The sequence below is a fragment of the Nuphar pumila genome, chromosome 7 (assembly GCF_984573655.1).
Source record: "Nuphar pumila chromosome 7, dmNupPumi1.hap1.1, whole genome shotgun sequence".
Lineage (NCBI taxonomy): Eukaryota > Viridiplantae > Streptophyta > Magnoliopsida > Nymphaeales > Nymphaeaceae > Nuphar > Nuphar pumila.
The window spans coordinates 107,673,478-107,696,000 of record NC_143255.1 but is presented as its reverse complement, the minus strand read 5'-3'; the positions used below and the strand labels follow the sequence as shown (position 1 = coordinate 107,696,000).

General features: G+C 40.8%; 1 protein-coding gene across 1 annotated transcript; it reads left to right on the top strand.

Moving 5' to 3' along the window:
- Nucleotides 1-12,803: 12,803 nt before the first annotated feature.
- LOC149832828 (GDSL esterase/lipase EXL3-like) lies at nucleotides 12,804-16,628 on the top strand. The gene is made up of 5 exons (XM_090013310.1): nucleotides 12,804-13,047; nucleotides 14,317-14,447; nucleotides 14,534-14,767; nucleotides 14,917-15,172; nucleotides 16,405-16,628. The coding sequence occupies exons 1-5, from the start codon at nucleotides 12,804-12,806 to the stop codon at nucleotides 16,584-16,586; spliced, it is 1,047 nt and encodes a 348-aa protein (XP_089869436.1). The 3' UTR covers nucleotides 16,587-16,628.
- The last annotated feature ends 5,895 nt before the right edge of the window (nucleotides 16,629-22,523 follow it).

Below are 22,523 nucleotides of genomic sequence, written 5' to 3'. Positions count from 1 at the left end.
CTTGGTGAGCAAGAAATACTGGTGATGTAAATCATAGGATAAAGGTTGGGTGAATGAAATGGAAAAGTGCAACTGGAGTGTTGTGCGATCGTAGAATGCCATTGCGGTTGAAGGAAAAGTTTTATAGGACGACCATTAGGCCCGCTTTACTATATGGTACAAAATGTTGAGCTGCCAAGAGACATCATATTCAAAAAATGAGTGTAGCTGAAATGTGTATGCTTAGATGGATGTGTGGAAATACAATAAAAAATAAGATTCAGAACAAGGAGATACGTAAGAAGGTAGGCGTTGCACCCATTGAAAATAAGATGAGAGAGAATCATTTACGATGGTTTGGACATATTCGGCGAAGGCCTAATGATGCTCCAGTTAGAAGGATGGAGAAATAGGAAAATATATTAGTTAAAAGAGGTCGGGGTAGGCCTAGGAAGACTTGGATGGAGATGATAGGAAAGGATATGAATGCTTTGAACCTCACCGAGGACATGGCATTGGATAGAAATGATTGGAGGAGAAGGATTCATGTGGAAGACCCAAAATGATTTTATTTTTGGTTCATATCGCCGACCCCAATTGTTTTGGGATTAAGGCGTAGTTGTTGTTGTATTAATTTATTATATCACATTTTCTTAAATGCTTCTTGTGCATTTTCCAGGCGTTTTCCAATTTGTTTCCCATGCTTTTCCCATACATTTCTCAATCCGTTTCTTGTTTCTTGTTTCTCGTTTCTCGTTTCTCGTTTCACATAAGCCTGAAAAGGCTCATTTTCCTTTTTTGTTTCTCGAGACATTTCTCATTTTTGTTTTCCTTTCTAGTGACTTTGTTTTGGATTGATTTGTTAAAAAAATGTAAATATTTATCATCAAATTCTAGTACAATATCAACAATTGATTTTTTAATCTTTTTAAACTACCCATCTGAGCATAAATATGCTTTACCAAAAACATGTTTTATATTAAATAATAAAACACCTAAAATTATGGTTTTTGGAGGGTCCTAAAGTGAACCTAACAAAAAAAAAGGAGCAGCACAATCCCCATATATTGGCCCCCTGTTGTTGACCGCATGGCTTCCAAGGTCTAGCTATAGATTCAAATATAAATACCTTGCCCTTGTGTGGAGGGTTGTTCTCATCGTGGCATGTGTTCAGTGCAATCCCCCTCTACTTTATGTCAACTCTCCTCATGCAGTGTAAGGTGGCAAAGAAAATCACCAAGCCGTTGTGAGATTTTCAGTGGAGCGGCAAAGGCAATTTCAGTCAAAAGTCTTTGGTTTGGCGGGATGTGGTACCTTAGCTGGTAGACTGTGGTGGAATGGGAATCAGGAGCAGTCGCCTCTTGAATATTGCACTGCTCTGTAAGTGGTGGTAGGAATTCACCAACGCTGGAGGTGGGGACGTCTTGCGCTTTATTTTATTGTGTCCAAGTATGGCATGCATGGAGGATGCACTTCACTGGTCCTTTCCTGACCAGAGGTATCTGACCTCATCCTTCTGCCTAAGACGTCCCACCTCCAATGGTCTGTGATGGGACCTCAATCTCACAACCTCTGAAGGGGTCTATGACCGAAACTAAGGTTTTTGAGGATGACTTGACATTGATGGAGGTTTGTGTAAAACTTGGAGAGCTTACCCCTTAAGTAAAAACTACCCTTATAAGAAAGTAAATCTCATTTGCAAACGAGAGTAGTTTAGAAAGTGAACCTCTTTTGAGAACTCTATGTTGGCGAATCCCTGTGAAATTAGCAATGACAGGGAGCGTACCTGAATTCGCCATAGTTCGTGTAGGAAGTTCGGCGTTCTCCTCAGCCGGTCAACGCCCACAATGAGCCCAGGCCTTAGGTCGACGGTGAGCAGGACCCTATTCCGCTAAGTCTGAATGCGAAACTGAATTTGGGCAGGAAAACCGCTACTAGTCTCTCATCATCCATGTAGCCTCTAACCCCTTATGTAATGGGAGATTAGGCAGTTACGTGAATGTGGTTATTCCACATTCACGTAACTCCCACCCACTACCCCATTACGTGGTCACCAATGTGACCCACTAGGAGGGTGTCAAACAGGGTCACATTCGTGGGTTGGACCCATGACTGATAATGTCCAACATTCTCCCACTTGACCCATTGACACCAAAAGTGTACTAAATCGAGGTGTATACCGTTATCTCGATTTAATTCTTTATGCGGGTTCACATGCCACCCTTTATCACAAGGATGAATCGTATGAGTCAAGGATATGAACACCCTTTTATGAAATGTCATATTTCCTTGTACTATGCTACAATTCACTTTCAGTGCTTAGGCATGTAAAAAATTACCTTTATGAATAGGTTGATCTCTCACCTATTCTATTGGTCCTTTAATATTGTTATTTTGTTATTCTCTCTAACCCATGTGAGAGATTATTTATGCAAAATCAACAATAACTCAAAACCTTAGAGAATCAAAACATAAACACAAATGTGATCATATAATGTATTGTCATACATCAGAAGAAATAAAAAAGACTCATCCCCTTTACATGTTGGGAATACAATCTCGGTGCTAACCTTTTAGTAAGGGGATCCGCAGCCATTTCCTTCGTCCTCCATAAATTGACTTATTCAATTTGCAAACTAAGTTATTCGAGTCATCTATACTGAAACCAGGAGGTTGTTGCATGTATACCTCCTCATCCAGATCTCCATTCAGGAAGACAATTTTCACATCCATCTGATGCAGCTTTAAATCAAAATGAGCTACGAGGGTTATGATTATCCTCAATGATTCCTTAGTTGAGACATAAGCAAAAGTCTCATTATAATCAATGCCCTCTATCTGTGTGAAACCTTTTGCAACAAGCCTAGCCTTGTACCTCTCCACATGACCTTTAGAGTTTGTTTTGGTTTTATAAACCCATTTACAACCAACAGGTCTAACTCCATCAGGTAGAGGTACAAGATCCCACACTTGGTTCTTTGCCATAGAGTCAAGCTCTTCTTTCATGGCATCAATCCAATGTGTTGATCTTTCACTTTCAATGGCTTCTGCAAATGTGAAGGGATCTTCATTAATGTCTATGAAATCATTTGACTCTTGTAAATACACCACATAGTCCAGATGGATAGCAGATTTTTTAATTCTAGTGGACCTCCATACAGGTGCTACAGGTGGTTCAAAATGAGCCTCTGTATCATGTTGTTGTTGTATATCCTCATCAACAACCGGATCTAGTTGGGATTGATATTCATTGACTGGACTTTCTCTTACATTACTCGAATGAACAATGATAGAAAAAATTGGGTCCTTATCCTTAGCAGGTGTGAAACCTGAATCCTGCATTTCCTCAAAATCAATATTTTGAGACGCATCTATCCCAACAGAACCATTTTCAAGAAATCTTGCTTTATCTGTTTCCACTATCTGTGGTGTATGAGATGGATAATAAAACCTAAAGCCTTTCGATCTTTCTGGATAACCAATAAAGAAAGGTTTTCTATCTGTCCCTAACTCGTAAGGAGTCTTTTGAATAACCTTCGTAGGAACCTTATTCAGAATATGCACTGCAGTCCTAAGAGCTTCACCCCACAAAGTCAAAAGGAAGGTTTGAGTGATTCAACATCGCTCGAACTATTTCTTTAAGCGTACGGTTTCTCCTTTCAGCTACACTATTCTGGTATGCACTACCAGACATGGTATACTGAGGCACAATGCCTTCCTCTTTTAGAAACCGTACTAATGGACCTTCTATTTGTCTCATCTCAGTGAAACGACCATAATATTTGCCACCTCTATCTGACCAGACAACCTTAATAACTTCACCAGTTTGTTTCTCTACTTCTTTCTTGAAGTCCTCAAAAACCTGAAAGACCTTTGATTTTTTAGATAATAAGTAGAGATACATATACCGTGAGTAATCGTCTATAAAGGTAACAAAATATTTTCACCCGTATAACATGGTGAAAAAGGGCCGCAGACATCCGTATGCACTATTTCTAACTTTTCATTATTGCGTTTGGCATCTTTCTTATATGTGTTAGACTGCTTAGTTTTTATGCAGTCAACACATGGCTCTACATTCGTAAAATCAAGGGATCCAAGGATTCCCTCTTTCACGAGTCTTTGTACTCTCTCTTTCGAGATATGTCTTAACCTCCGATGCCAAAGCAAATAAGATTGATTATCCTTTAGACCACGTTTATTGTCAATCATTGTGTTTTCAATGGAGTGAGATTCCCGAATTTGGAATTTGGTTCTTAATCGATACAAACCATCACACATATATGCAGAACCAATATTCATTGAATTTTTCATAATAATAAGTTTAGATTTTTCAAATTTAAATACAAAGTCAAACTTATCAAGTTTTGAATTTGAAATTAGGTTCCGACTATAAGATGAAACATAAAATGTATCGACCAAATCCAATATAAATCCTGACTCCAACACAATTCTGCAGATCCCAACGCTCTTGACATGCGAACGCACCTTATTTCCTGAGAAGATTCTTCTTTCATGCTCCGTTGGTTCCCTTTTGTTCAGAAATGCCTGCAAAGAGTTGGCAATGTGCACCGTGACACCAGAATCAATCCACCAACTATGCAATGGAACATAAATTAGATTGCACTCATGAGAAACGAATGACTTATTACCTTTATTTTCGAGTCACTTCTTGTACTTCAAACAGTCCACCTTCTTATGCCCCTTCTTTTTGCAGAAGAAACACTTTATAGAAGGGCCACCAAACTGGGATTTGGCTTTCGCCTGAGAGTTTGAATTCTTCTCAGTGGCTCTCTTCTGATTCTTCCTTTTAAATGAGATTTTCTTTGGCTTCGACCTTTGTTTATCCTTATGAGAGGCCATATGTGCACTTGACACCCTCTCACCCTTCAATCTCTCATCTTCCTCAACACACTTAGCCAATAGGTCATTAAAAGACCACTCATCATTATGTGTGTTGTAGGAGATTTTAAAGGGTGCATACTCAGTAGGTAACGAGGTTAAGATCAGATGGACTAAGAAAAAGTCAGAGATGGCGAACTTCATGTCATTCAGTTGAGTCGCAATATTCCTCATTTCCAAAATGTGTTGTCGAATGTGACTGTTACCAACATATTTCATAGACACTAATTTGGACATGAGTGTACTGACCCTTGCCTTATTAGAAGTGACGAACTGAACCTCAATAGCTCCCAGAAATTCCTCAACTGTCCTACAATGAGGAATGACGCCTCGAATATTCTTAGCCACTCGAGATTGCAAAAGCAACAGGCTAAGTCTGTTCGAGCGCTCCCACTTCTCAGAGGCAGCCTTCTGATCGGTTGTACTCTGTTCTGTAAGAGCGGAAGGTTCGTCAATTCTAAGGGCCAGATCTAAATCCATATAGCCCAAAGTGAATAACACGATTTCTTTTCAATCAGAAAAATTTGATCCGTCTAAGATAGAGATATTACTAGAACCGTCGATATGGAAGGAACCTGATAAAACAAGGAACGAAAAAATCTTTTACTGAAAATCCTATTCGTATTATGAAGCACGTTCATGCACACATTTTAATGTATGTATATTCATGACATAATACAAGTTCATACTTCAACAAATATGCATAAACTAATTGTCATGAATTTAGTTATAATTCATGCTTAAAATCATCATGCACAACTTAACCAACGCAAAATACATGAATTAACATGCATAAGTCATGCATTATTCAAAATAAATACTTTATAAAGCATGAAAAATAACAAAAACATGCTCATATGGGTAAAACCCAGGGTCCTCAAGTAGGAACCGGTCTAAAAACACTCTGAACCGGTCTGAAACTGCCTCGAACTGGTCATCTAAGGGTCCAAACTGATTCTAAACCTTTTGAACTGACACTTAATATGAACAAAAGTTCATAAAACCCTATGACCGTATGCCAAAATCCTTGTATTTTTTATATTTATGAAAATAGGGTCTCAGCATCTCGGAACTGGTGAAAAACTGGAAAGAACCGGTCAAAAATGACTCTGAACCGGTTCCGGAAGGGGTCAGATCAGGTTCCTGGTCCGATTCAGTCTCAATAGTGTTTGAATCCTGCTTTCATGGATCCAACCCAGTTTAAATGGGATCCGGGTCTGACCCGACCCAAACCGGACTCCGGGTATGACCCGGTCCATAACAGAACCGGGTTAGAACCGGTCCTAAATGGACCCGGGTTCGACCCGGTCCAAACCAGACCCCGGGTATGACCCGGTCCAAACCAGACCCCAGGTACGACCCGGTCCAAACCGGATCCTGGGTACAACCCGGTCCAAACCGGATCCCGGGTACGACCCGGTCCATAACAGAACCGGGTTAGACCCGGTCCTAAATGGACCCGGGTTCAACTCGGTCCAAATCGGACCCCAGGTACGACCCGGTCCAAACCGGATTCCGGGTACGACCCGGTCCATAACGGAACCGGGTTAGACCCGGTCCTAAATGGACCCTGGGTTCGACCCGGCTCTTAATGGGTCCGGATCAGACCCGATCCAAAAGCAGACCCAGTCCGGACCCCTGATAAAAAACTAAACAGAAACCCAATGGGTTTCTGTTTGCATATTCAGGGAAAACTGAAAAGGGGTTCCGCCCTTTTCGGTTCCACAGTGACCCACGTCGCTGTAACGGCGACCGACGCCGGTTGAACCTGCATCACCCCACGATGACGCCGATCCGGCGACAGCCCCCCCGACTCTGATAGTTCCAGACGACGGCTGCCATTTTCGGATGCCGTAAAATCCGCCGGTGACATCCCAGCGGTGCCAGCAAGGCCATCGACGACCGACGGCGCCCTACGGCGGCGTGCTATTACTGGCACCGGTTATCGGTTGGAATCGCCTGCAGACGCCCAGGCGACAGCAACTCCACGATGGCTTGATGGAACACCGGGCAGAGAAAAGGGGGTTTATCAAACCCCAGACGCCGGCCATCCGGCGTTCTCAACCCCAGCAATACCTCCGGCATTGATCCCGGCAACGACAGATCCTCCCTGTAGCCCGACGGCCACAGGTATACATCGATCATTTTTTTTAATGAGGTTCGCCTGAGCCGATCACTGCCGGGAAATAGATGTCACCCTTTTCGGTGACAGTTGCCGATGAAGACTGTCGCCCCACAACGACAATCTGCCGGAAATAAAATTTTCATCCTCTGTCGTAAACAGTGATGTTTGCATCTGCCAAGATGTCACCCACGGTGACATGCTGACGCAGAATTCAGGCAACGGGGCAAAAACACCGAAAGGGCCTATACGGCCACGCGCTGCGAAAATACGTGGCATTGTGGGCCCATAACCCAATGTTGGCGAATCACTGTAAAATTAGCAATGACAGGTAGCGTACCTGAATTCGCCATTAATTGTTCGTGTAGGAAGTTCGGTGTTCTCCTCAGTCGGTCGACGCCCACCATGAGCCCAGGCCTTAGGTCGACGGTGAGCAGGACCCTATTTCGCTAAGTCTGAATGCAGAACTGAATTTGGGCAGGGAAACCGCTACTAGTCTCTCATCATCCTTGTAGCCCCTAACCCCTTATGTAATGGGAGCAGTTACGTGAATGTGGTTATTCCACATCACATTCACGTAACTCCCACCCACTACCCCATTAGGTGGTCACCAACGTGACCCACTAGGAGGGTGTCAAACAGGGTCACATTTGTGGGTTGAACCCATGGCTGATAATGTCCAACACTCTAATCTCATGAGACCTCATGAAATTTAAAAAGTAAATCTCATTTGCACAATGCCCACAAGCAATCAAACTTAAGTTTCAAGGAGTTTGCCTATTTAAAAAATGTGGGAGTTACCAAAATTTGGATTTGGCTTGGCAGCTAAGGCCTTCAACAACAGGAGTATTAATTAGGGGTGGTGCAAAAGAGTCCGGTTTGATCCCAGACCTAACTCAGCCCAAACTTTATAGGCTTAGGGTTTGGTGATAAATAAGGAGGCCCAATTACAACCCCAGTCAAACTCAAAGTGTCTAATTAGTATATGGAGATGCATGGGTATGGCTTGAGAAATTTAATAACGAACCTGCATCTCTTTTGAGTTCGATTAAGATCCGTAACTCTTCAATATAAAAAAGGTAATAAGGCATGAACCAGTTTTGGTTTATGTAATCCTTAAAAGACCTGGGGTATGGTTGTCCTCAAGGTCAGATCCTGGTTTGACCCATTCATACCAATATTGTTTATTGGGTTATGCCTTCATATGACTCGGATGGATCCAGGAAAAGATTTGATTTTGAGGTGCTAGTATTGAATTTGGATATAGATCCAATTAAACTTAGCATAAGACGGTCAAAATTGGATTAAACTGACCTGTCGACACTTGAACGTCCGTATTTCACAGGTAAACCCATTTTGAGTGCAAGTACGAAGGCGATAGAATGTGTCATTCTTTTCGACCTACTTATAAACTACCATCTCAACGTCCTTCTCCCAAACAATTATCATCATATAACCCAAATCCTCAACTCTCGTGTCAGGCTCTCTCAGCTACCGGTTGCCGGCCCAATTATTGTTGCGAACTTCCAATTAATAGATTCGTTTTTATTATTTTTACTTCCATAGCTAGCCACTTACATGCCAAAGGAAAGAAATGAATTTTCTTGTGGCGTGTATGGGTTTTGACGGCATGGACACTGGTATGGCAGGAGCGCAACAACTGGATCTTCCGGGATAAGTGCAGGGGACCGGATCATCTGCTTCAAACTATTGCGTTGGGAGCTCACTTATAGAGCTCCCAGAAAATGGCCAGATGGTTCTATTTCCTGGGTTGGCAACAATCGAATTTTCTATTAAGTATTTTTGGTTATAGGTGATATCTTATATAATTTTGTTTTTTCCTGGTATTAACGTTTGGCCTTATCACACCTGCTGGTTACGACTCCATTGATTGAATATATATATATATATATATATATATATATATATATATATATATATATATATATATATATATATATATATATATATATATATATATATATTTATTTTTCTTTCAAAAAAAAAAAAGACTTCCTCCTTCCCTGCTTGGTCCAAGGTTTGGCACATCATCTTCCTTGATTGCATCCAAGGAGGATTCTTCAACGTCAGTCGGGGTGCACTGGTGTTGTTTTATGGACGGGATGTTCTCGGACTCCTGCTGTTATTTTTTTCTAATAGACCTTGGGGTGAAGGGCGATGCCCAGATCGAAGGTTTTTGCTTGACTCCTATCCCTTGACAAGATGCAGACTCATGATAATATGCTTAAATGGGGATTTCACCTTCCAAGTAGGTGTGGATGTCGAGTCTAGCTTTCACTTGTTCTTCAAACCTTGTTCGCTGACTGGCATCCTGGTACGTTTAGCGTCTTGGTTACGTGATCTTTTCCTTCACTCTTCAAGTCTCTTCCATATTGAGAGCTGGTAATATGTGTGGAGAACTTGGATCCTATCGGCTTGGTGGGATATTTGGAAAGAAAAGAATGCAAGGATGTTTAGAGAGGTTGCCTCTTCCCTTACTACTATCTCAAAATCGATCCTTTCAGACGCCTTTATGCTTGTCGGACGATAATGGAGTTTCAATCAGTTGCACTGGCAACAGCCAATCTTTTAACGCTATGATGGTTTAATTCTCTTCCACCCATGATCACTTAATTCCTTAACTGAGTAGTAATGGAATTGTTTTATTATCCCTCAAAAAGATCTCCATATATATATATATATATATATATATATATATATATATATATATATATATATATATATATATATATATAGATTGCCCATTTCTAATTCATGATCCAAAAGTTTTATGGATATTTTCATGTTTTCACAAAAGATTTTTAGGGCCATCGAGTCCTCCACACAGAATTAGCAGAATCAATATTGACAAAAGCAATCAATGATCAATGTTGTAAACTCAGTTTGGTTCAATTGGATTTTGCTTTTTCAGCAATTTAAAGAATTGAAATATTTAAAAATAAAAGTTTTTCATAAAGGCTAATAATATAAGCTCGTTTTAATACCTTATTTGACCTTCAACAGGTGATTTGCCTTTAGGGATGACAATGGACGGGGGAAAACGGGGGCCCTGCCCCGCCCGGCCTCACCCCGTTTGGACCGATGATGGAGGACATGAAACGGGGATGAAGGCGGAGATGGAGGTTAAAATCAAAACCTGTGTGGGGATGGAGGCGGGGATGGACTTACGCTTTTCCCCACCCCACCCTGTCACCGTCTCCAATCTCCACCTTGCCTTGCCCCACCCCATCCCCGATCCTTCTTTAGGGATGGCAGTGGACTGAGGGAAAACGGGACTCCACCTCACCTCACCCCGTTTGGACCGGGGATGGAGGACATGAAACAAAGATGGAGGTGGGGATGAAGGTTAAAATCAAAACCCATGCGTGGATGGAGGGCAGGATTTTGAGACGGGGTGGGGGTGAAGACCTTGTTCCCCTCCCCCGCACCAGTCCGCACTGCCATGATGCCTTTTATTTGTCTCAACAATCCAACGAAAGGTTAGGAGCGACTCATGAACGTCACGAAGACTAATGGCATCACAAGTTCAAAACCCACTCTTTTTTTCCATAAGGTTGAATGTAAGTATAACTTACAATGTACCAAATTCTCAACCCTTTAAAATCCACATTTTTAAGTTGAAAATGTGCTATAACCATGTAGAATACATTCGTAGAGTCAGATTTAGTCAAAATGACTTACCCTATGAGTTCCAACTAGGGTTGCAAATAGGTGGGATTCAGTTGGGATCTTCCTAGATCTGAATTCAAATCTGAAATTTAAACAGTAGATCCAAATCTGGATCCAGATCTAAATCACATCAATGAGGTAAGATTGAATCCAAATCCGAAATATATGTGTGGTAATATTGGATTGAAAAAATTGAACAAAAACAATCTATTTACATAAAAAATATAATGAGATCAGATTTTGATTTGGACCAACCCGGTTCAACTTAAAATGTTGATCCAAATCGGGCCCGATCCAAAAGTTATCCAATTGAACAGATTTGAATCTGATTTGAATGCTCATTTGGATTTTACTTAAAGGATCCATATATGAAAATAACATATCAGACTCCAATCAAATATCTAACCAGCAACCTTAGTTTCAACTAAGGGTTCACAAAAAGCCAATATTTTTCATATATATACACATGCATGTGTTGACTAGTTCAACTCATCGAGGTCACATGCGCTTCATGTAGGGGTGGCAATCGGGTCGGGTCGGCAGGTCAACATACCTCAACACTAACCCAACCCGTTTATTAAATGGGTCGGCTGTGGCAAACACAAACCCGGCCCATTTATTAAACGGGTAACCCGACATGACACGGTTAACCTGTTTAATAAACGGGTCGGGTAAATGGGTTGGCGGGTCGGGTTTGGGTAAACGGGTTGACCCGCCCGCCTAACTCGTTTATTAAACGGGTCAGCCGGGTTGGCGGGTCGGCATACCCTTAACACGAACCCGACCGGTTTAATAAATGGGTGAGGCGGGGGAAACGAGGCACCACCTCGCCCTTTTTTGATTGGGAATGGAGGACATGAAACAGGGAATGGATGTTAAAATCAAAACCCATGTGGAGATGGACTTACTCTTGCATTTTGCCCCGTTCCCGATCTCTGTTAAAAATTACTATTATACCCTTATATGTATTATAAAATCCTATACATATATTCTTAATCCTAACATAAAATTATTTCTCGAATCTCTCGTGTCTCCTTCCTCTAATGGCAGAAGGCGGCAACAGCGGAAGGATAGGGAAAACGGGGCCTCTTGCTTATCATTTCCTAACAATAACGTAGACTACCCTTGCTTTTATTGAAAATAACCATTGCTAACAGCAAGTTAGAAAATATAACAAAATTAGTCAATTTACTGTTTACTTAACATTGTTGCCCTTTGTCAGCAAAAAAATTTAGTAGTCAGATTTTTTCAAGCGATAACTGACATGGTGCTTGATTTTTTCAGGCCACAATTACATGGCGCCTGATTTTTTCAGGCAACAATGACATGATCAAGACATCTAATTTGTTAGGTGACAAAAGAGTAAAACTAGGGATGGTAGTGGACCAGGGGGAAACGGAGGTTAAAATCAAAACCCGTGCAGGAATGAAATTACGCTTTCCTCCGCCCCGCCCCACCCCATCCCCGTCCTCATCCCAATTCCCACCTCACCCCCAATCCTTCTTTAAGGATGGCAGTGGACCAAGGAAAAACGGGGTCCTGCCCTGCCTCTCCCTGTTTGGACAAGGGATGGAGGACATGAAACTGCAATGAAGGCGGGGATGGAGGTTACAAGATTTTGAGACGGGAGGAGTGGAGACCTTGTCCCCCACCCCTGCCCAAGTCCACTACCATCCCTAAGTAAAACTGTCAACAAAAAAAAAATTGGCATATTTTAAATAATCAATTGCCCATGTTTGACATATTTCTCTAATCTCAGCCAACCATCTCCCTCATTTTGGGTTTCATTTTCGAAGCAACACACGCCTCAAAACAATATTGGGATCATGATTGGACCTCCCCATCTACAGCTAGATATCGACTTTGGTAATTTATGGCTCCACAACGCATTGGTAGTTGCACTATTGTGCACGCAAAAGGCAGGTCCTGCGTTACTATCAAAACCAGCTTCATTGCACTATCATCACATCGTTACCATGGCCCCCCACTTTTAGCCTTCACGTACTCCTATTTATAGGGGTTTACCCCAAAGCATGAAGATACCAATTTGGAATCAAACTTCCAACCTTTAGGAAGGCACCAAGTTTTAATCTGTTCAGTGTAGGCAGAAATGCAGAAGCTGTTTCTTCTCTTTGGGTTGTTTCTTCTGTTCGTAGCACAGGTGATGATGGTATCTGGTCAGAGAACCAAAGTGCCAGCGCTGATCGTGTTTGGTGATTCCCTAGTCGATGCTGGCAACAACAACCATCTCACGACCATCATCAAGTGTGATTTCCTTCCCTATGGGAGGGATTTCTATGGACAACTACCCACAGGAAGGTTCTCCAATGGCAAAATTATTAGTGACATTATTGGTAATTCTAGTTTTCACTTTTGCTGTTTATATATATATATATATATATATATATATATATATATATATATATATATATATATATATATATATATATATATATATATACTCTTTTTTTTTTTAACTCTCGCGAGCACCGGGTCACATAATTAATGAGCCCGCCCCCGCTGCAAGCAAACCCTGGGTGGGGTATAGAGCTCATCAGTTAAGAGGCACTTTCACCATTATATTGTGCTCGCAAAGAGTATTGTGTCAATTTTATAGTGTCCTTGGATAGTTATAAGTTTTTAGTGTTTCTTGCCGCAAGGTTGAAGCTGGGTGTACTTACAGGTAGCTAGAGGAGCTCAAGAGTTTTTACCAATCAAGGCCTGCCAATGTGCAGTGGGTCATCAGGACTTTTGTCTTGGCCTAGCTTTATTTTATACCTTTATAAAAAGATCGAAATTGAGTCGTTTACTTCACACATTTGAATTTAGAACCCCTCTTTGTCTGCTTCCTATGTCAAATGTTCAGTGGGTCCTTCCTGGGTGATCTTCTCTTGGCCTAGCTGATTATTTTTTGTTTTATACCTTAGAAAAGGATAGGAAATTAATCGTCGTTTACCTCAAACTTTAGAGTGTTAGAGTCACGCTTTCTCCGTTTCCTATGTGTCACTGTGACTGATTAACTTGGCCATTATGATGACAGAAGCCAAGTCGTGCCGCACTTGCTTACCATGAAGTCAAAAGAAAAAGTCCTCTCTCTATATATATCATAGTAACAAAAATTAAAAACGTCAAAATATCGGCAGTTAAAAACTTGCGAGAATTTGATTTTTTTTTTTAAATCTAACTTTTTTTTGGCAATAAAAATAAATTAAAATAAAAAAATTTATTTTTTTATAAGAAAATATAAATAAAAATTATTTTAAAATAAAAACCACATGCTTTTTTACTTTAAATAGCTGTTAAAAACATAAATATGTTTTTGACAAAAAATTTTTAATATTTTGAATATATCGCAAGAAATTACCGTTTAAAATGTTCAAGTAATTAAGCCAGATTACAAGAGTTCTGCTATGACCTGAAGCTACATGGCTACATAAGTTTTTTTTTTCCCTGGACTGACATAGCAACAGAAGCGAAAACCTTGGAGCTTAGGCCCCCTTGCAACTACTTGCTATCCATATTTTTGTTCCTCACAATCTGATGTGAAACATACAAGAAAGAGACACTTCTTTATACTTTGCAGTTGCATGGTAACTAATGCAATCAATTCTCTTGAATCGCAGCTTCGGAGGTAGGAATAACAGAAATCATTCCGGCTTATCTTGATCCTAACCTGCAAGACAGCGATCTTCTAAATGGTGTTACCTTCGGGTCGGGTGGCACAGGATTAGATGATTTAACATCCAATTTTGCTGTAAAGCCTAAACCAAATTAAGGAGATCTTTTTTATTCTTCATCTCGTTTTCACGTTTTGATCCCTTTATTATTATTTGATTACAGAATGTCATCTCATTGCCTTCTCAACTGGAACTATTTAAAGAATACATGGTGAGATTAAAGGCTGTAGCTGGTGAAGAGAAAGCAAGCTACATCATATCTAATGCACAGTACCTGCTGGTTATTGGGAGCAATGACATTTGGAGCACCTATTTCACCATAGGATTAAGAAGGTCACAGTATGATCTTTCTTCCTATGTAGATCTCTTGATAGCAAAAGCATCAGATTTTACCAAGGTAGCTTTTTAATGAAGATTTGATGCATGGGAGCACTTCCAAAAATCATATGAATTTATTTTTACATTTATTAGTTTCACCATGAAAATATTTTCTTATTCAGACCTTTTTCTCTCAACTTCTTGCCTGTTTTTATTGGTGTTCTGCAGGAACTATACGCACTGGGAGGCAGAAGGCTTGTGGTTTTTGGATTGCCACCTCTAGGATGTGTCCCCTTTGTTAGAACTTTGGCAGGAGGTTTAGGCCGAGAGTGTGCAGAGATTTACAATGAAGCTTCTGTGCTGTATAATGAGAAGCTTTCAAAAGAACTCCTATCGCTTAATGAAACACTTGATGGATCAAATATTTCATACTTAGACGTATACTACCCTGTGGTGGATTTGATTCAAAACCCTGAAAAATATGGTAACCTCATCTTTTTATTCTCTCCTTTATTCAATGCCTGGTTTGCTAGCTATATAACTTGTTTAAAGTTTGAAGATTAGGGTTCCAATTTTGGGGTTCAGCCTTCACAGTGAGTATAAACAAACACCAACAGTCTTTAAACATAACATAATCCCAATGATCAAGATGGTTTTACTTCCTAATCCTTTCGGATTTATAATTACCAATTCGAGCTTCGTCAACAGTAGGAGTGCTTTTAAATGCAAGTAGTTCTGGATTTTCGGTTGTAACCAGATGATAAGTTACAATGCTACTAAAAAATTCAATGTTTCCTGGATTCTAGGAACATAAAGTTATTTCTGGATCATATTTGAAAATTCTTGAATTCCCTAGTAGTAGTAAGCATGTAATTGGTCACCGCATTTCTGAACTGTAGTAGTAAAGTATTCAGCTTATCTTGTTTTTCGTGATCAACATAGACATATTTTTTTGTAGCCATATAATCAATTCAAATGGTGGAGTACTCCTTGAGTTTTACACTGTGGATGCAGACTCCGGTCCACGGTCAAGGTGACACCTCCCGGATGGGATGTCTGAACCATAACAGTGGTTTCTCCATATTATATATATATATATATAGTAGGTGGTAGCTGCCTACCTGGCTTTTGAGGGTTTTTTCATGTTTTTCTTATATCTGACCATGTTCTACAGTCTTGGTTTTGTAGGGATCGACTCTTAGATTGTTCTATTCTGACATGCAGATAGATTTTTATAAGGTTTAAAAATCTACTGTCTAAGATTTTCATAAATATTCAAGGCTTAAAAAGTCATGTTTGTTGTCAAAAAAACATGATCCAAGTATCGTTTTTCTAGCAAATCGACCATGTTGAACACATCTACAGGATCAGATTTGCATAAAATAACTTGAAAACACTCAATTGCTCGTGGTAGGCAACTACCACTTTTCTCTCTCTCTCTCTCTCTCTCTCTCTCTCTCTCTCTCTCTCTCTCTATATATATATATATATATATATATATATATATATAATCAATTCAAAGTAGCTGAAAAAGGAGGTCAAAATAATTCACTTTATCTTGTTTTAGTGACAAAATATTCGATCAGGAAAATGTTGTCCATGAAGCAGGCACCTAGCACCTAATGGGTTCTCTTATTCTTTTTTTAAAGATTGTTATACTTTGCAAGAAAACTAAGAAATGCTTGTAATGTGTGCTAATATTAATACATGTTTCAGGTTTTGAGGAGACAACACGTGGGTGCTGTGGCACTGGAGCTTTGGAAGTACTTTTCTTGTGCAACAGTTTGAATCCCTTCACATGTGCAGACGAATCAAAATATCTCTTTTGGGACAGTTTTCACCCCACGGAGAGAGCCTACCGCATCCTTGTTAGCCAAGCCCTAAACAAAATCATCTAATAAGTATTTCATGAACCGTTCAACTTTTTTCCAATGGCCCCATAATAATGACATTGGTTTTGGTCATTTTGGTTGCCCAATTCATTGTACTTTGTCTGCTATTTTGAGTTGAAAGAGTTTGCACCCCACAAACAATTGCTTCTAAGAGCTTCGTACAAGCTGTTGAATTATTTCAATGACCCCACAACAATGAATGGTTTTGATTATTTTGATTACCCAATTAATCGTGCTTTAATTTTTTTTATGGCGAGTTGAAAGAGCTTGTGGCCAACTTTGAGATACGTATTGTATCGTGGGAAAAGAGCTAACCAGCAAGTTCATGATCGAGAGCAAACACCCAGTAATGATAGTACGTGTGGCTCTGATGAACCAAACTTCCAACCTTCTCAAGCTAGGCAAAATAGCCAATATGGTCAATGACACTAATGATAAAAAATGGTATAATTTATTGGCCTTTAACTATTTGGCCAGCCTTCTTACCATGCCATGGAAATCACGTGGACCATGAGATCGGGTTTTGAGAATGGTCATAACCAGTAATTAAGGGCTTCTCAAAGCCAAAGCTAGATATTAGTCTGATCCTGTCAACAAAACCTAAGATATTTTTTCTCGACAAAAAGAAACAAACACATAAATGTCAGATCTGGTTGGGAAAATTTTCAAACCAAGTACGAGTTCGAGTCGGCTTATATGTTTGCAACTGTCTTATCCCTCAAAAGTAGATAAGAATTGTTTCCTCTAGCAGGAAAAAAATTTCAAATGAAAATTTTCTCACCTGAGAATTAACGTCCCTCTTGGGTCATTTTCCATGCTATTGAATCACACGTTTGCAAATTTATGTAAAATTTTCTCACCTAGGAAAAAAAGTGGCCAACTTTCTTAGGCCAGAAAATGATCTATACATTTGAAACGTGCTAGGAATATGCCAAGGACTGCTTATTTTAAAGTTGGATATGTCTAGACAACCAAGTCCCTACATCCAAACCACTTACGGTACTTGGTGAGGAATGAAGCCTTCCTTGGGTACTAGCCAAACATCTTTTGGCAGATTGGCATTTAGGCCACATTTACAATTGATACAATTTACCATTCTCCATTGAGAAGTTGCCATGAGGTTCAATGTTCCCAAATCCCAGGTTTTGCAAACAGGATTTCTGCTAATCGTGACCAAATGGCCTGAAAATATGATGAAGTAAAAGCTGCATTTCTAATCCAACTTTCTAACCCCAACCCTACCCCCCCCCCCCCCCCCCCCCCCCCCCCCGTGAAAGATGAACTCAAGCTCACTTTCCGGGGCTTCTCTTCTCTGTTGGCAACATGCCCCTAATTTAATCACAAAACCGTTGGATACAATTGTTGGTATCACACAGCTAAGAATCATCAATTGGTAATAATGGCATAGGTTTTGCATCTAATATTATGTATGCTTACCCATGAGGACTCCCCTCATCTAAGCTGGGGTGACTCGTTAATGTCACTATGTCAGAAAGGGCGTCATGAGTTTGAAACCCTTGGAGGGCGTAGCTGGGTGTGCAGGGGTACCTCAAGGATTTTACCAACCAGGGTATGCCAATGTATGGTTCACTGATTTGGGCGGCCAGCTTACCAGAGGGATTCAGAGGGAAAAAAGTGTGCTTAAAAATTGCCATGAACAGCTTGACCATATCTCAAGCAGTCTACTTTTTTCATTTTACTTCAAGGGCACATTTCTTTAGTGACTTGTGTTTTTTGGGGTTTTGCTTCTGATCGCTCCTTGGGAGCAAATCGGAGGGCTCTCCATTTCATTGAGGATGCTCTTAATGACTGTGGCGCAACATTCGCCCTTCGACGGTGGGGTTTCGATGTTGACCTGCCTTTCAGACTCAAGCATCAATTATTTTTCAATCTCTCGGATGTCCTTGGTTCATGCTTGGATGCAGGCTCTTTTCATATCTCGAACGTCAGAAAATTTATCTGTGCCGTTAGGAGAGAGCCTCTCGAAGCATGTTCTGTCATGGCACTACTTGACCCGCCTTTCTTTTTTCGGGAGCTTCCACATTGGGTCGCTGATCGGGGTTGGCAGCAGGTTCAATCTTCATGGCAACACTCTTTTTGTGCCCTTCGCACAAGATCTCAGTTGCGATGCGCTAGACCGAGAGACTGGTGGTGCGCATCATGTTTGTCTTTGAATTTTCAGAAATGCTTTGATTGTCATAGGTGTGGTTCATCTTTTCTTGCTCGTCGTCATCCTTTTTGGAAGCGAAAGCGAATAAATGCTCCTCACCAACATTCAACCGGGAAGCCTCTTGACTCCAACAAACCTTCTGTGTTGGGGACTCACTTTGCCTGTCAGAGTTCTAAGCGACCTTCGCGACATACTTCTTTTTCGCCATGGGTGCAGATTGGAGATCTTCAGGAGCCGAAGATTTCTTTTCATGCCATTAAGATTGAGACTATCTGGGTCTCGGTCCAGTTATCACATGCTCTGCCAAGACAGCTTACCAGAAAATCTTGTTCTAATATGGTTCTGGCTATATCATCTACATCTTCGACGTTCGTTGCCAAACCCAGCACGTCTGCTCGACTTCTTGCATCTCGCTTTCAACGGTCGTCGAACATGCTGCTGGGGAGCCCTAAGATATCTGTCACAACTAGTTCTGAATATTATCTTACTGGTGATAAGTCTATCATTATTCCACATGCTCATGCTCATCATGGTTTATCTGTTAGTGACTCTGTGCCTTACACGACTAGCGCCCCTTCTCGAGGTGGATTGGCAACTCGGTTAGACAGTCATGCAAAAGGTGGAAAAAGGTCAATTTTGCCATTGTCTTTCATTATTTTTCCATTGAGGCGCTTTGATTATATGGTGGTTCACATTATGGCGTTTAATGCTCGTTCTACTGAGGCTCACAGATGCATGATTATTGGTCTATTGGTTCCTTTTCCTTTATCACCGGTCGTTACTAAGGCCACTATTATTGCATCTACTGTTACTGATTCTGTGTGTAGTTCTTGGAGGTGTGGGGCTCTCCCAAGTGTGGCTCTCCCTTCCGCTCCACCCGTTCCTCGACAGTCCCCCCCTCTGTCGCCCTTGGGTGTTGAGGTTGAAGAGGCAGCCCGGATGCTTGATATCTCTCTCTCCTCATCTCAGCTGCTTCATATAACTGTCGATATGGTATCTACTATTTCGATAGTCTCTACTATCATAGGTGGCTCCTTAGGTCCTCCACTTGATGTTGTCTCTGATCTAAGGGGTGATTCTCCCGGTCCTTCGAGGGCTACTGAGTGTATGGGGGTTGTTCAGCACCGGCAAGTTAGCAGTGGTAGTAGAAGCAAGAGGAGCAACCCACTCAATGTTACGACTTTTGATGGCAGATCTCCATGAAGGTCAGCGAGGTCACACACACCCCAGATTTTTCTAGATTGTGTGTCATGAAGTCTCTTTGCTGGAATATCAAGGGCTTGAATTGTCCCTCTAAGCGTAGGTTTCTGGAGAATTGGGTTAGACAGGGGAAGCCTGACCTGATTGCTATTTGTGAAACTAAGATGGATAAAGTTTCTCGCTCTGTTGCCTCTAGTATATGGAGGGGTGCTGACTATTTTTTAAGCCTGCGGTCAACCATGCCGGTGGTATCCTTATTTTGGAGAAGCAATCTTTAAATATTTTTCAACTAGACATGGGTCAGTTTTCTTTGTCTGTTGCCTTCACTTTGCAAGACAGTGGCAGGAGGGTTGTGGTCACTGTTGTATATGGACCTAATCACGCTGTCATGAGGCCTGCTTTCTGGAACGACTTAAATAGGATCGTTGTCTTTAACGGGGAGTACCATTTTCTTATGGGAGATTTTAATTGCCTTTTGTCTATTCAGGATTCTAATAACCTCGTTCTTTCCAATTCATCTATGTGAGGTTTTCAAGATTTTGTTCATCGGCATCACCTTTACCCAATTCCTTTTATTGGGAAGCGTTACTTTTGGTCGAATAGGCGGATTCGCCCATGCTGCAGAGTTCTTGATAGGGTTTTTGTCACTCCAAATTTGCTGGATCTCATTCCAGATGTCAAATGTGTCTTGCTGGCTCCTTTTATCTCGGATCATGGTCAGTTAATCACTACTTAGGGGGTGGTTTTAATTACGCCAGGAGTTTTGTGTTTGAACAATGGTGGCTCCAGGAGCTAGATTTTCATACTATTATTTCAGACTCTTGGAACAAGCCCTCCAATGAGCAGTGGACAACTATCCGGTGTCATGAGAAGTTGTCTCGTCTCGCTAAGGATATCAAAGCTTGGCTCCATAATCGAGACGTGGTTAAATTTTAGCAAATGACTGCTTGGGAGCAAGAGATTTTAGCATTGTATCAAACTATGTCTTCTCCGGAGTCTCTATCTGATTCACACTTACAAAGTTTGCAGGCCAGATCTATTGAGTTATCAACGCTTTTGAAGAACTGGAGGGTCAAAGAGGAAATTAGATGGAAGCAACGGGCAAGGGTAAAATGGCTTGCAGCCGGAGACGATAATACTAAATTTTTTCACTCATATGTTTCTCATCGTCATAGGCGGAATGTCATCCCATTAATCACCATTGAAAATATTTTGTACCTTAATCAACACGTTATTTCAGTTGTCACTCAGTATTTCAAAGATTTATATTTTGTTTCCCTTACTGCGAAGGGTGTCATTGGTTCTGTTTTTGTTGGTTCGATTCGGCAAGATCAAGCTAGAATTATGCAAATAAATTTCTCTGAAGATGAGATTTTTAGGGCAATCAAAGGTTTGTCAGGGTGGAAAGCTCCATGTTATAATGGGTTTCATGTGGATTTGTTCAAAATTTTTTGGTCTTGTGTGAAGCCTGATGTTATTAACATGTTTGATGAGTTCTATCGCAACTCCAGATTGCTTATTCAAACCCACTTGGCAATTATTTCTTTAATTTCGAAAGATGATGCTGCAACTGATATCTCTAGGTTTCGCCCGATTTCTGTTATGAGTGCCTTTTATCGGATGATTGCCAAGGTGTTGGCTAATAAGTTGAAGGTCGTGGCTCACCAAATTTTTTTGAACTCTCAGTTTGCCTTTATCCACAATAAGAGGATTCAACATTCATTTATCTTGGCCTCTGAAGTCATTCACTCCTTACATCTTAGTGGTCAGGCCTATTTTTCTCTTAAATTAGATTTTCATAAAGCCTTTGACTCTGTGCATTGACCCTTCTTATTTCAAATGTTATCCAATTTTGGCATTGGTCGTCATTTTTCTGGGTGGGTGAGGGAATTGGTCTCTAATGCTCAGACCATGATTAAGATTAACGACACTAAAGGTGGTCAGGTCAAATTGGGGCGTGGACTAAGGCAAGGCTGCCCTCTATCGCCTTTGTTGTTCAATGTCATTGCTGAGGGTCTCGTGGTGTTGCTAAAGCATGTTGCGGAGAAGCGCTTGATAGATCCTCTAGATCTTTCAGATTTTTTGGACCATATTCTTATTTATGCTGATGATATGATTATTTTTGGGTGAGCAAACGTGCAGCAAATGCTTAGATTCAAGCTTATTCTCCAGTTCTTTCTTTCTCTTTCTGGGCTTTCCCTAAATGATAGCAAATGCTCTATTACTATGTTCAATGTTCAGTATCCTATGCTTGCAGCGGGTCAACGGATTTTCAATTGTGCAATCTTTGAGTTGCCGATGACGTATTTGGGCCTGCCATTACAAGTGAAGCGCCTCTCTTCCGCTGCTTGGGCTTCAATTATTCAAAAAGTGAAAAACAAGCTTTTTTTGTGGCAAGCGTCTTATCTCTCCATTGCTGAGCGTCTGACTTTAATCAAACATGTTCTTTCTTCTATCCCTGGATTCTTTATGTCAATGTTCGTGATGCCTGTGGGCGTGGAGAAGCAGATTTGTCGTTTAATGACTGATTTTCTTTGGTCTGGGTGTCAGTTTAAGAGTAAGCGCCATTTGGT